Here is a 13,070-nt window from a genome sequence, read left to right as displayed (position 1 = left end):
GAGTCCAAGTAGTTCCCCCCAACCCCCCGCCCGATTCCCATTGACTTCAATTTTACTCGGGCTCCTTGATGCCACATTGTCAATGCTGTCTTGATATCAAGGACAGTCACTCTCACCTCACCTCTGGAATTCAGTTCTTTTGTCCATGTTTTGACGTCTGGAGCTGAGTGACCCTGACAGAACCCAAACGGAGCATCGGTGAGCAGGTAAATGCTGAGTAAGTGCTGTTTAATAGCACTGTTGATGACGCCTTCCATCACTTTACTGATGATCAAGAGTAGAGTGATAGGGTGGTAATTGGCTGGATTGGATTTGTCTTACCTTTTTGTGAACTAGACATACCTAGGAAATTTTCACTCTGTCAGGTGTCCTTCTGACACACCAGGCTGTTCACACTGGGGAGAAGCCAATCACTTGATCTGTATGTGGGAAGGAAGTCAGTACTTCATCCAACTCTCTGACACACCAACGTGTTCACACTGATAACAGATCTTTTCAATGTTCTGATTGTGAGAAGAGCTTTAAAATCTAACAGGAACTGGTAACACACCAATAAGATCACATAGGGGAGAGGCTGTTCACCTGAATGTGGGAAGAGATACACTGCATTATCCCATCTTCAAATACAGGGGAGAGGCTATTTACCGTGCATGTGTGAAGGGATTCACTCACTCATCCAACCTGTAAAAACACCAGCAAGCTCACAGGTAACTGCAGGCATTGGATTCTGCTGCTACAACTATTATTAATCACATCCAACAACAACTTGCCTTTACATAATGTTTTTAATGTGGTAAAACAGCCCAAGGAGACTATCAAACAAAATTTGACATTGAGCCACATAAGGAGAAATTAGAGCAGATGGCCAAAAGTTTGGTCAAAGAGGTAAATTTGAAGGAGCATTTTAAAGGAGAGAGGGACAGAGGCAGAGGGGTTTAGGGAGGGAATTCCACAGCATAGGGACTAAGCAGCTGAAAGCACAGACGCCAATGGCAGAGTAAACAAAATAGGCGATGCATACGAAGGCAGAATTATAAGAGGGTTGTAGAGCAGGAGGTGATTACAGACATAGGGAGGGATGAGGCTATGCTGGGGTTGAAAATAAGGATGAGAATTTTAAAATCGAGGTGTTGCTTCACAGGGAGCCAATGTAGGTCAGCGAGCACAGGGGTGATTGGTGAATGGGATTTGGTTTAGGACATGAGCCGCAGAGTTTTGATGACCTCAGGTTTACTGAGGGTAGATTGTGGGAGACGGGTCAGTATTGGAATAGGATGCATTTGCTGTAATGGCACATGTGCAAATGCAGCCTCATGGACTGAAACGTCAGTGTCTGCCCCATCTCAGCACCTGCCAGTAATAAAGATGGTGCTGACTGAAACGTCAGTGTCTGCCACGTCTCAGGCAGCTGCCAGTAATAAAGATGGAATAAAAACAGAAAGTGCTGGAAGTACTGAGCAGGTCTGGCAGCATTTGGGGAGAGAGAAGCAGTGTTAATGTTTCAGGTCTATGACCTTTCATCTGTTCAGATGCTGCCAGACCTGCTGAGCATTTCCAGCATTTTCTGTTTTAATTTCAGATTTCCAGCATCTACACTATTTTGCTTTAATTTTAGCAATAAAGGTGGCACTGTCAATTTGACACAAAAAGCGAATTAAACCCCAACTGCCTCAATGGTTGCGATCGCCACCTCCATCCTACCCCCAATTGTATCCCACTCCCTCCCGCCATAGCTGCTTGCCCCCCCCCCCCCTCGGCCTCTCACTCCCCGCCGTGCAGAACAGAGGAGTGGAGAGGGTGAGGATGGAGGCGGGAAGCGAGCAGCTGAGGGTGCAGCGAGCGGCCGAGGACTGATGCGGGGAGCGAACGTCCGAGGGCAGAAAGCGGCTGAAGCAGTGAGGCAGGGAGCGAACTCCGAGCAGTCAAAAAGCAGGGATTGAGGCGGGGATGGCGGTTTGACATCATTGTGTGGTGACGCGTGTGCAGATTCAGACTGGCAAGCTGGCAAATATTCAGACGCACTGATGAGGACAGCGATCGCTCTGCACATGCTTTGCGTTGTCAGGAGACACTCCAAGTGGAATAATCGAGTCTAGAGTTATCAAAGGTATGGATGACAGATTCAGCAGCAGATGAGCTGAGGCAGGGGTTGAGTCGAGCGATGTTACGGAGGTGGAAATAGCTGGTCTTAGTGATGGCACAATATGTGGCCGGAAGCTCATCTCGGGGTCAAATATGACATCAAGGTGTTAAAATTCTGGTTCAGTCTCAGACTGCTGCCAGGGAGATGAATGGAGTCAGTAGCTAGGGAGCAAAAACAAAGGGTGCCATCTTCCTAATATTTAATGGGAGAAAATTTCCACTTGTATAGTACTGGATAACAGACAAGCAATCTGATAATTTAGCAAAGGTGGAGGAGGCGGGAGAGGTGATAGTGAGGTAGGACTGTCAGCGTACATGTGGAAACTGATACTGTAATTTTACATAATGTTGTCGAGGCCAAGAATAGATCCTTGGGGGTCACCAGAGGTAACTGCATGACTGGGAAGAGAAGCCACAGTTATTGATACTCTGGCTACAATGAGATAGATAAGAATGGATCCAGGAGAGTGGAGTCTCACCCAGCTTGATGACAGTGGAGAGGCGTTGGAGGAGGATGGTGTGGTCAACCATGTCAATGTCTGCAGTCAGGTCGAGAAGGATGAGGAGGGATAGTTCACCTGCGTCACAGTCACATAGGAGGTCATTTGTGACTTTGTTAGGAGCTGTTTTGGTATTGACATCAAGGCAGCATTTGACAGATATGGCATCAAGGAGCCCTAGCAAAACTGAGGTCAATGGGAATCAGGGGGAAAACCCTCTGCTGGCTGGAGTCATACCTAGCACAAATGAAGATGGTTGTGGTTGTTGGAGGTCAATCATCTCAGCTCCAGGACATCACTGCAGGAGTTCCTCAGGGTAGTGTCCCAGGCCCAACCATCTTCAGCTGCTTCATCAATTACCTTCCTTTAATCATACGGTCAGAAGTGGGGATGTTCGCTGATGATTGCACAATGTTCAGCACCAATCGTGATTCCTGAGATACTGAAGCAGTCCATGTAGAAATGCAGCAAGACATGGACAATATTCAGGCTTGGGCTGATAAGTGGCAAGTAACATTCGCGCCACAAAAGTGCCGGGCAATGACCATCTCCAACAAGAGAGAATCTAACCATCTCCCCTTGACATTCAATGGCATTACCATCACTGAATCCCCCACTATCAACATCCTAGGGGCTACCATTGACCAGAAACTGAATTGGAGTAGCCATATAGATACTGTGGCTACAAGAGCAGGTCAGAGGCAGGAATCCTGTGGCGAACAACTCACCCCCTGACTCCTCAAAGCCTGTCCACCATCTACAAGGCACAAGTCAGGAGTGTGATGGAATACTCTCCACTGGCCTGGATGGGTGCAGCTCCAACAACACTCAAGAAGCTCGACACCATCCAGGATAAAGCAGCCCGCTTGAGTGTAGATGGGCTGCCATTCACTCCCTCCACCACCAACGCACAGCAGCAGCAGTGTGTACCATCTACAAGATGCACTGCAACAATGCACCAAAGCTCCTTAAAGCACCTTCCAAACCCATGACCTCTACCAACTAGAAGGACAAGGGCAGCAAATGCATGGGAACACCACCACCTGCAAGCTCCCCTCCAAGACACACACCATCCTGACTTGGAACTATATCGCCGTTCCTTCACTGTCGCAGGGTCAAAATCCTGGAAGTCCCTTCCTAACAGCACTGTGAGTGTACCTACCTCACATGAACTGCAGCGGTTCAAGAAGGGAGCTCACCACCACCTTCTCCAGGGCAATTAGGGATGGGCAATAAATGCTGGCCTAGCCAGCGACACCCACATCCCATGAATGAATTAAAAAAAAATTATGGTAGGGGTGGAAATCTGATTGGAGGGATTCAAACATGGAGTTCTGGGAAAGATGGGCACGGATTTGGGAAATGACAAAACATTCAAGGACTTTGGAGAGGAAAGGGAGGTTGGTGAGGGGGTCAAGGGTTGTCTTATTTGAGGAGGGGGGCGTGGGCAGCAGATTTGTAGGAGAGAGAGACAACACCTGAGGACAGAGACCCATTCAAAATATCAGCTGACATGGGGAAGTTGTGTGTTCAGCAGTTTAGTGAGAATAGGGTCGAAGGAGCAGGAGGTGGGTCTCATGGACAAGGTGAGCTTACAGAGGGCAAGAGGGGAGATGGGAGAGAAACTAGAGAAAGATCTGGGTTCAGGGCTCAGAAAAGGAGGAGTTTTAGAGGCAGTTTGGCCCAGTGGACTAGTGGAAAGGAGGGAAGCAGCTGATTGGATGGTCTCAATCTTAGTGACAAAGAAGTCCATGAGCTCCTCACACTTCTTGTTGGAGTTGAGGATGGAGGAGACAGGGGAGAGGGAGAGCACTTCAAAAGAAACTAACTTGTGTTAGAGATATTAAAGAGACTCGACACACTGTTTGTTTAACACTAAACTGATTTATTGGAGTTTTATCCAGAATATTAACCACTGTAACTTGGCTGGAGTTTATTCACATCAGCAGAAACAAACCCTAACGAACATGGTTCAGTCCTGGATGGTATTAACAGGAGAATCTAATCACTGTAGTGATTTGTGAACTCGCTGGTGTTTCATCAGGGTGGATGAATGAACATATCCCTTCCCACACTAGGAGCAGGTGAACGGCCTCTCCCCAGTGTGAGTGCGCTGGTGTACAGTGAGTTCAGATGAACGTCTGAACCCTGTCCCGCAGTGAGAGCACCTGAACGGTCTTTCATCAGTGTGAACAAGTTGATGGAACTGCAGTTCACGGAACTTTTATAGCACTTCCCGCAGTTTGGGCATTTAAAATGTCTCTTGGAAGTGTGAACTCGCTGGTGTGTCAGCAGGTTGGATGACTGAGTGAATCCCTTCCCACACTCAGAGCAGATAGATTGGCCTCGACCCAGTGTGAATTCGCTGGTGTGTCAACAGGTTAAATGAGTTGATGAATCCTTTCCCACACACTGAGCAGGTGAACGGCCTCTCCCCAGTGTGTCTGCGCTGATGAGTTTCCAACTCACATGGGTAACTGAATCCCTTCCCACAGTCCCCACATTTCCACAGTTTCTCCCCGGTGTGACTGCGTTTGTGTTCTGACAGGCCAGATGATCGACTGAAGCCTCGTCCACACACAGAACACAGATACTGTTTCACCCCACTGTGAACGGTGCTTTTCCCTTTCATGTTCAAAATCCGATGATATTCAGATTATGATAAATTGGGCGACTCTGCCAGATCCTGAAGTGATGTTTGAGTTTTTCGATTGAAAATCTTTCCCTTCTAATACCCTGTGAAACTGATTTAAAACAGGAAAAAGGGAGTGAGGGATCCCACAGAAACACAAAGGCAGGTTGTGAAATTGAACTGAATGAATCTGGTAATTTGTGGGGCTGACGCTAGGAAAACGTGACCATGAAAGCTACTGAGTTGTCATAAAAACCCAACTGATTCACTAATGTCCTTCAGGGAGAGGAAATAGTCACCCAGTCTGGGCCTACACAAGAGTCTGGTCTCTATGCAAGGAGAGAGAGAGAGAGACCGGGGAGAGGCAGGGGCAAAGGAGGATTTCATATATCTACAATTCGACTAGAACTTTGACACAACCTCCAAAACCCTCAACCTCCACTCCCTAGAAGGGCCAGGGCAACAGGTGTATGTGAACACCATCATCTCAAAGTTCTCCTCCAAGTCACAGACCATCCTAACTTGCCTGACATCCAGTACTGGATGAACAGGCATTTCCTCCATTTAAATATTGGGAAGTCTGAAGCCATTCTCTTTGGTCCCCGCTACAAATTCCGTTCCCTAGCTACCAGCTGCATCCTTCTCCCTGGCAACTGTGTGAGAATGAAACAGACAGTTCACAACTTTGCTGTCATATCTGACCCCAAGATGAGCTTCCAACCACATATCCCGGCCATCAGCAAGACTCCTATTTCCACCTCTGTAACATCACCTGACTTCGTCCTAACCACAGCTCATTGGTTGTGGGGATTGCTGGCCAGGACAGCATTTATTGCCCATCTCTAACTACCCTTGAGAAGGTGGTGGTGAGTTGCCTTCTTGAACCACTGCAGTCCATGTTGGGTAGATAGACCCAGCGACAGTGAAGGAACGGTGATATAGTTCCAAGTGAGGACAGTTTATGGCTTGGAGGCGAACTTGCAGGTGGTGGTGTTCCCATGCATCTGCTGCCCTTGTCCTTCTAGGTGGTAGAGGTCGCGGGTTTGGAAGGTGCTGTCTAAGGAGCCTTGGCGAGTGGCTGGTAGATGGTAGACACTGCTGCCACTGTAGGTCAGTGGTGGAGGGAGTGACTGTTTGTGGATGGGGTGCCAATCAAGCGGGCTGCTTTGTCCTGGATGATGTCGAGCTTCTTGAGTGTTGTTGGAGCTGCACCCATCCAGGCAAGTGGAGAGTGTTCCATCACACTCCTGACTTGTGCCTTCTAGATAGTGGACAGGCATTGGGAAATCAGGAGACGGGTTACTCGCCGCAGGATTCCTTGCCTCTGACCTGTTAATGTAGCCACGCTATTTATATGGCTAACCCAGTTCAGTTTTTGGTCAATGGTAACCTGCAATCTGTTGATAGTGGGGGATTCAGTAATGCCATTGAATGTCAAGGGGAGTTGTTAGAATCTCTCATTTGAGGTATCATTACCTGGCACTTGTGTGGTGCGAATGTTACTTGCCACTTATCAGCCCAAGCCTGGATATTGTCCAAGTCTTGCTGCATTTCTACACGGACTGCTTCAGTCTCTGAGGAGTTGTGAATGGTGCTGAACATTGTGCAATCATCAGCGAACATCCCCACTTCTGACTTTATGATTGAAGGAAGGTCATTGATGAAGCAGCTGAAGATGGTTGGGCCTTGGACACCACCCTGAGGAACTCCTGCACTGATGTCCTGGAGCTGAGATGATTGACCTCCAACAACCACAACCATCTTCCTTTGCGCTAGATATGACTCCAATCAGCAGAGAGTTTTCCCCTGATTCCCATTGAATCTAGTTTTGCTAGGGCTCCTTGATGCCATACTCAGTCAAATGCTGCCTTGATGTCAAAGGCAGTCACTCTCACCTCACGAGTTCAGTCTTTTGCCCATGTTTGAACCAAGGCTGTAATGAGGTCAGCAGTTGAGTGGCCCTGACTGAACCCAAACTGAGCGTCACTGAGCAGGTTATTGCTAAGCAAGTGCCGCTTGATGGCACTGTTGACGACACCTTTCATCACTTTACTGATGATCGAGAGTAGACTGATGGGACAGTAATTGGACAGGTTGGATTTGGCCTGCTGTGTGTGTACAGGTCATACTTACGCAATTTTCCACATTGCCGGATAGATGCCAGTGTTGTGGCTGTACTGGAACACCTTGCCTAGGGGTGCGGTACATTCTGGAGCAAAAAAATTCAGTACTATTGCCAGAATGTTGTCAGGGCCGATATCCTTTGCAGTATCCAGTGCCTTCAGCCGTTTCTTGATATCATGCAGAGTGAATCGAATTGGCTGATGACTAGCATCTGTGATGCTGTGGACATCAGGACGAGGCCATGATGGATCATCAACTCGGCACTTGTGGCTGAGGATTGTTGCAGATGCTTCAGCCTTATCTTTTGCACTGATGTGCTGGGCTCCCCCATCATTAAGGATGGGGATATTTGTGGAGCCAGCTCCTCCAGTTAGGTGTTTAATTGTCCACCACCATTCACAGCTGGATGTGGCAGGACTGCAGAGCTTAGATCTGATCCGTTGGTTGTGAAATCACTTTGCTCTGTCTACTGCACGCTGCTTGTGCTGTTTGGCATGCAAGTAGTTCTGTGTTGTAGCTTCACTAGGTTGACACCTCATTTTGAGATATGCCTGGTGCTGCTCCTGGCATGCCCTCCTGTGTAGTATATCTCGATGATGCACCACTAAGCATTGATACTTGGCAAGAACACAAATCAATTAAAACTTTTGTTGAAAAAGTTATAAGTTGCGGACTTAGTGATAAATCTGGAAAAAAAGTGAATTTGGAAAGGCAAGAGTAACTTACTTCAGACATAGGGTGGAGCAAAGTCAGGTATTACCAAGAATGGCAATGGTACAAGCCTTAATGGAGTTCCCTATCCCTAAATCTAAACGGAAAATAATGAGTTTTAAGGACGTGTGGGTTTTACTGGAAATTTGCACGAAACGTTCGTACTGTGGCTGCTCCGTTAACCTATTTGCTACAAAAAAAGAAAAACAAAGTGGTATGGTTAGATGAACGCCAGGCAGCTTTTGAAAAGCTGAGAACAATCCTAACTAATGAACCAGTGTTGGCTGCTCCAAATTTCGCTGAACCCTTTAAATTAGCGATTGATGCTAGTGATCTGGGGGTTGGTGCCGTCCTACTGCAATGTTTAAGGAGATATTCAATTCCTCCCAACTAAAATATATTCCAGAGAGGAAGAAAGATTGTAAGAGGGGGAAAAAACATCCATGGCTAAGTAAGGAAGTTAAGGATAACATAAAGACAAAAACTACGGCATACCATATTGCAAAGGCCAGTGGCAGGCTGGAAGATTTGGAAAGTTTTAAAGATCAACAAAGGGTTACCAAAAAAGTAATAAAAAGAGCAAAGGTAAATTATGAAAGTCAACCAACACAAAATATAAAAATGGATCGCAAAAGCTTCTGCAAGTATATAAAAGGGAAGAGAGTAGTTAAAGCGAATGTTGGTCCATTAGAAGATGAGACTGGGGAGTTAACAGAGGGGAACACAGAAATGGCGGAGTATTTTGTCTCAGTTTTCACGGTGGAGGACACTAGTACCATCCCAATAGTAACAGGAAATGCAGAGGATATAGAAAAGGAGGAACTTGGAACAATCATCATCACTAGGGAAAAAGTACTGAGCAAATTATTGGGATTGAAGACAGACAATTCCCAGGGCCTGATGGCCTACATCCCAGGGTCATAAAGGAAGTGGCAGCAGAGATAGTGGATCCATTGGTTATAATATTCCAAAATTCCCTGGATGCGGGAAAGGTTCCAGTGGATTGGAAAAAAGCAAATATAACAACCTTATTCAAAAAGGGAGGGAGGCAGAAAGTAGAAAACGATAGAGCAGTTAGTTTAACATGTCGTTGGGAAATTGTTAGATTCCATTATTAAGGAAGTAATAACAGGACATTTAGAAAACGTAATCCATCAGAGTCAGCATGGTTTTATGAAGGGTAAATCGTGTTTGACTAAGTTGCTAGAGTTCCTCAAAGCTGTAACAAGCAAAGTGGATAATGGGGATCCTGTAGATGTAGTTTATCTGGACTTCCAGAAGGCATTTGATAAGGTGCTGCACAAAAGGTTAATACACAAGGTAAGATCACGTGGGGTTAGGGGCAATTTATTAGCTTGGATAGAGGATTGGCTAACCAACAGAAAACAGAGTCGGGATAAATGGGTCATTTTCTGGTTGGCAAGATGTAACTAGTGGGGTGCCACAGGGTTTGGTCCTCGGGCTCCAACTATTTACAATCTATATTAATGACTTGGATGCAGGGATAGAAGGTACGAAAGCCAAATTTGCAGATGACACTAAAATAGGTGGGATAGTAAGTTGCAATAAAGAAATAAGAAATGTACGAATGGATAGATGGATAGATTAGATAAATGGGCCAAAATTTGGCTGATGGATTTTAACGTGCATAAGTGTGAGGTTATCCATTTTGGTTGGTAGAATAGAAAGGCAAATTATCTAAATGGAGAGAAACTTCAGAGTGCTTTGGTGCAGAGGGATCTGGGTGTCCTCGTGCATAATTCGCTGAAAACTAGTTTGCAGGTACAGCAGGTAATAAGCAAGGCAAATGGAATTTTGGCATTTATTGCTAAAGGAATAGAGTATAAAAGTAGGGAAGTGTTGCTGCAAACGTACAAGGCATTAGTGAGACCACACCTGGAGTATTGCACACAGTTCTGGTCCCCTTACTTGAGGAGGGATGTAGTTGCATTGGAGGCAGTTCAGAGGAGGCTCACTAGATTGATTCCAGATGAGGGGTTTGTCTTATGAAGAGAGATTAAGCAGTTTAGGCCTTTACTCTCCCAAGTTTAGAAGAATGAGAGGAGATCTAATTGAGGTATACAAGATGATTAAGGGGATTGACAAAGTAGACGTAAAGAGAATGTTTCCGCTTGAGGAGCAGTGACATTTAAACACAGCTCCGCAGTCTTCAGGAATTCCAACCCACAGTGTGCAGTGACATTCAAACACAGCTCCGCAGTCTGCAGGAATTCCAACCCACAGTGTGCAGTGACATTTAAACACAGCTCCGCAGTCTGCAGGAATTCCAACGCACAGTGTGCAGTGACATTCAAACACAGCTCCGCAGTCTGCAGGAATTCCAACCCACAGTGTGCAGTGACATTCAAACACAGCTCCGCAGTCTGCAGGAATTCCAACCCACAGCGTGCAGTGACATTTAAACACAGCTCCGCAGTCTGCAGGAATTCCAACGCACAGTTTGCAGTGACATTTAAACACAGCTCCGCAGTCTGCAGGAATTCCAACCCACAGCGTGCAGTGACATTTAAACACAGCTCCGCAGTCTGCAGGAATTCCAACCCACAGCGTGCAGTGACATTTAAACACAGCTCCGCAGTCTGCAGGAATTCCAACCCACAGCGTGCAGTGACATTTAAACACAGCTCCGCAGTCTGCAGGAATTCCAACGCACAGTGTGCAGTGACATTTAAACACAGCTCCGCAGTCTGCAGGAATTCCAACCCACAGCGTGCAGTGACATTTAAACACAGCTCCGCAGTCTGCAGGAATTCCAACCCACAGCGTGCAGTGACATTTAAACACAGCTCCGCAGTCTGCAGGAATTCCAACCCACAGCGTGCAGTGACATTTAAACACAGCTCCGCAGTCTGCAGGAATTCCAACCCACAGTGTGCAGTGACATTCAAACACAGCTCCGCAGTCTGCAGGAATTCCAACCCACAGTGTGCAGTGACATTTAAACACAGCTCCGCTCGGTGTGCCGGAATTCCAATGCACAGTGTGCAGTGACATTTAAACACAGCTCCGCAGTCTGCAGGAATTCCAACGCACAGTGTGCAGTGACATTCAAACACAGCTCCGCACGGTGTGCCGGAATTCCAACGCACAGTGTGCAGTGACATTTAAACACAGCTCCGCAGTCTTCAGGAATTCCAACCCACAGTGTGCAGTGACATTCAAACACAGCTCCGCAGTCTGCAGGAATTCCAACCCACAGCGTGCAGTGACATTTAAACACAGCTCCGCAGTCTGCAGGAATTCCAACCCACAGTGTGCAGTGACATTTAAACACAGCTCCGCACGGTGTGCCGGAATTCCAACCCACAGTGTGCAGTGACATTCAAACACAGCTCCGCAGTCTGCAGGAATTCCAACCCACAGTGTGCAGTGACATTCAAACACAGCTCCGCAGTCTGCAGGAATTCCAACGCACAGTGTGCAGTGACATTTAAACACAACTCCGCAGTCTGCAGGAATTCCAACGCACAGTGTGCAGTGACATTCAAACACAGCTCCGCAGTCTGCAGGAATTCCAACGCACAGCGTGCAGTGACATTTAAACACAGCTCCGCAGTCTGCAGGACTTCCAACCCACAGCGTGCAGTGACATTTAAACACAGCTCCGCACGGTGTGCCGGATTTCCAACCCACAGTGTGCAGTGACATTTAAACACAGCTCCGCAGTCTGCAGGAATTCCAACCCACAGTGTGCAGTGACATTCAAACACAGCTCCGCAGTCTTCAGGAATTCCAACGCACAGTGTGCAGTGACATTCAAACACAGCTCCGCAGTCTGCAGGAATTCCAACCCACAGCGTGCAGTGACATTTAAACACAGCTCCGCAGTCTGCAGGAATTCCAACCCACAGCGTGCAGTGACATTTAAACACAGCTCCGCAGTCTGCAGGAATTCCAACCCACAGCGTGCAGTGACATTTAAACACAGCTCCGCAGTCTGCAGGAATTCCAACCCACAGCGTGCAGTGACATTTAAACACAGCTCCGCAGTCTGCAGGAATTCCAACCCACAGCGTGCAGTGACATTTAAACACAGCTCCGCAGTCTGCAGGAATTCCAACCCACAGCGTGCAGAGACATTTAAACACAGCTCCGCACGGTGTGCCGGAATTCCAACGCACAGTGTGCAGTGACATTTAAACACAGCTCCGCAGTCTGCAGGAATTCCAACCCACAGTGTGCAGTGACATTCAAACACAACTCCGCACAGTGTGCAGTGACATTCAGTCACTTATATCATATCAAAAAGGAAGCAAGAAATGGTGGTGGTGTCGAAGGGGCAGGAGCTGGAAGCCGAGGTGATCCAGCAGCAAAGTGTCAGAATGATATTGGGGTGGTGTGGGGGGGGGGGGGGGGGAGGGCAGGGGGGGGTGGAATAAAGGAAGGCCCGTATGAAACTGGAGTGAGGGGAAGGAGAGGATTTTGAGAAAGAAATTAAAGGGAGGGTAAAGGAGTGTCACTATGAAACTAGAGGGAGGGGAAAGAGAGTCAGTATGAAATTGGAAAGAGGCGGGGGAGGCAGGGAAGAGCGTCAGTATGAAACTGGGAGTAGAGAAAAGAGAGTCAGTATAAAATTGTAGGGGGGGGGGAAAGGAGTGTCAGTATGAAATTGCAGGGATGGGGGGAGGAAGGAGAGTCAGTATGAAATTGGAGGGAGGGGGAAGGAGTGTCAGTGTGAAATTGGAGGGAGGGGGAAGGAATGTCAGTATGAAATTGGAGGGAGGGGGAAGGAATGTCAGTATGAAATTGGAGGGAGGGGGAAGGAATGTCAGTATGAAATTGGAGGGAAGGGGAAGTAGAGTCAGTATGAAATTGGAGGGAGGGGGAGGAGAGACAGTATGAAATTGGAGGGAGGGGGAAGGAGCGTCAGTATGAAATTGGAGGGAGGGGGAGGTGAGTCAGTGTGAAATTGGAGGGAGGGGGAGGAGAGTCAGTGTGAA

At 47.4% G+C, this 13,070-nt stretch overlaps 1 protein-coding gene across 1 annotated transcript; it reads right to left on the bottom strand.

Annotated features, from left to right (window-relative positions):
- Positions 1-4,716: 4,716 nt before the first annotated feature.
- LOC137348597 (zinc finger protein 664-like) lies at positions 4,717-5,274 on the bottom strand. Its single transcript, XM_068013881.1, has 2 exons — positions 4,994-5,274; positions 4,717-4,819 (listed from the first exon to the last, which is right to left on the bottom strand). The coding sequence occupies exons 1-2, from the start codon at positions 5,272-5,274 to the stop codon at positions 4,717-4,719; spliced, it is 384 nt and encodes a 127-aa protein (XP_067869982.1).
- Between the last annotated feature and the right edge of the window lie 7,796 nt (positions 5,275-13,070).

The sequence above is a fragment of the Heterodontus francisci genome, chromosome 34 (genome assembly GCF_036365525.1).
Source record: "Heterodontus francisci isolate sHetFra1 chromosome 34, sHetFra1.hap1, whole genome shotgun sequence".
Classification (NCBI taxonomy): Eukaryota; Metazoa; Chordata; class Chondrichthyes; order Heterodontiformes; family Heterodontidae; genus Heterodontus; species Heterodontus francisci.
This window is presented reverse-complemented; position numbering and strand designations above follow the sequence as displayed.

Coding starts and splice junctions, on each gene's coding strand:
- LOC137348597 (XM_068013881.1), bottom strand. CDS start 5,274: ATGAAAGGGAAAAGCACCGTTCACAGTGGGGTGAAACAGTATCTGTGT. Junction 4,820..4,993: donor CACCAGCGAATTCACACTGG/GTCGAGGCCAAT, acceptor CACTGATGAAAG/ACCGTTCAGGTGCTCTCACT.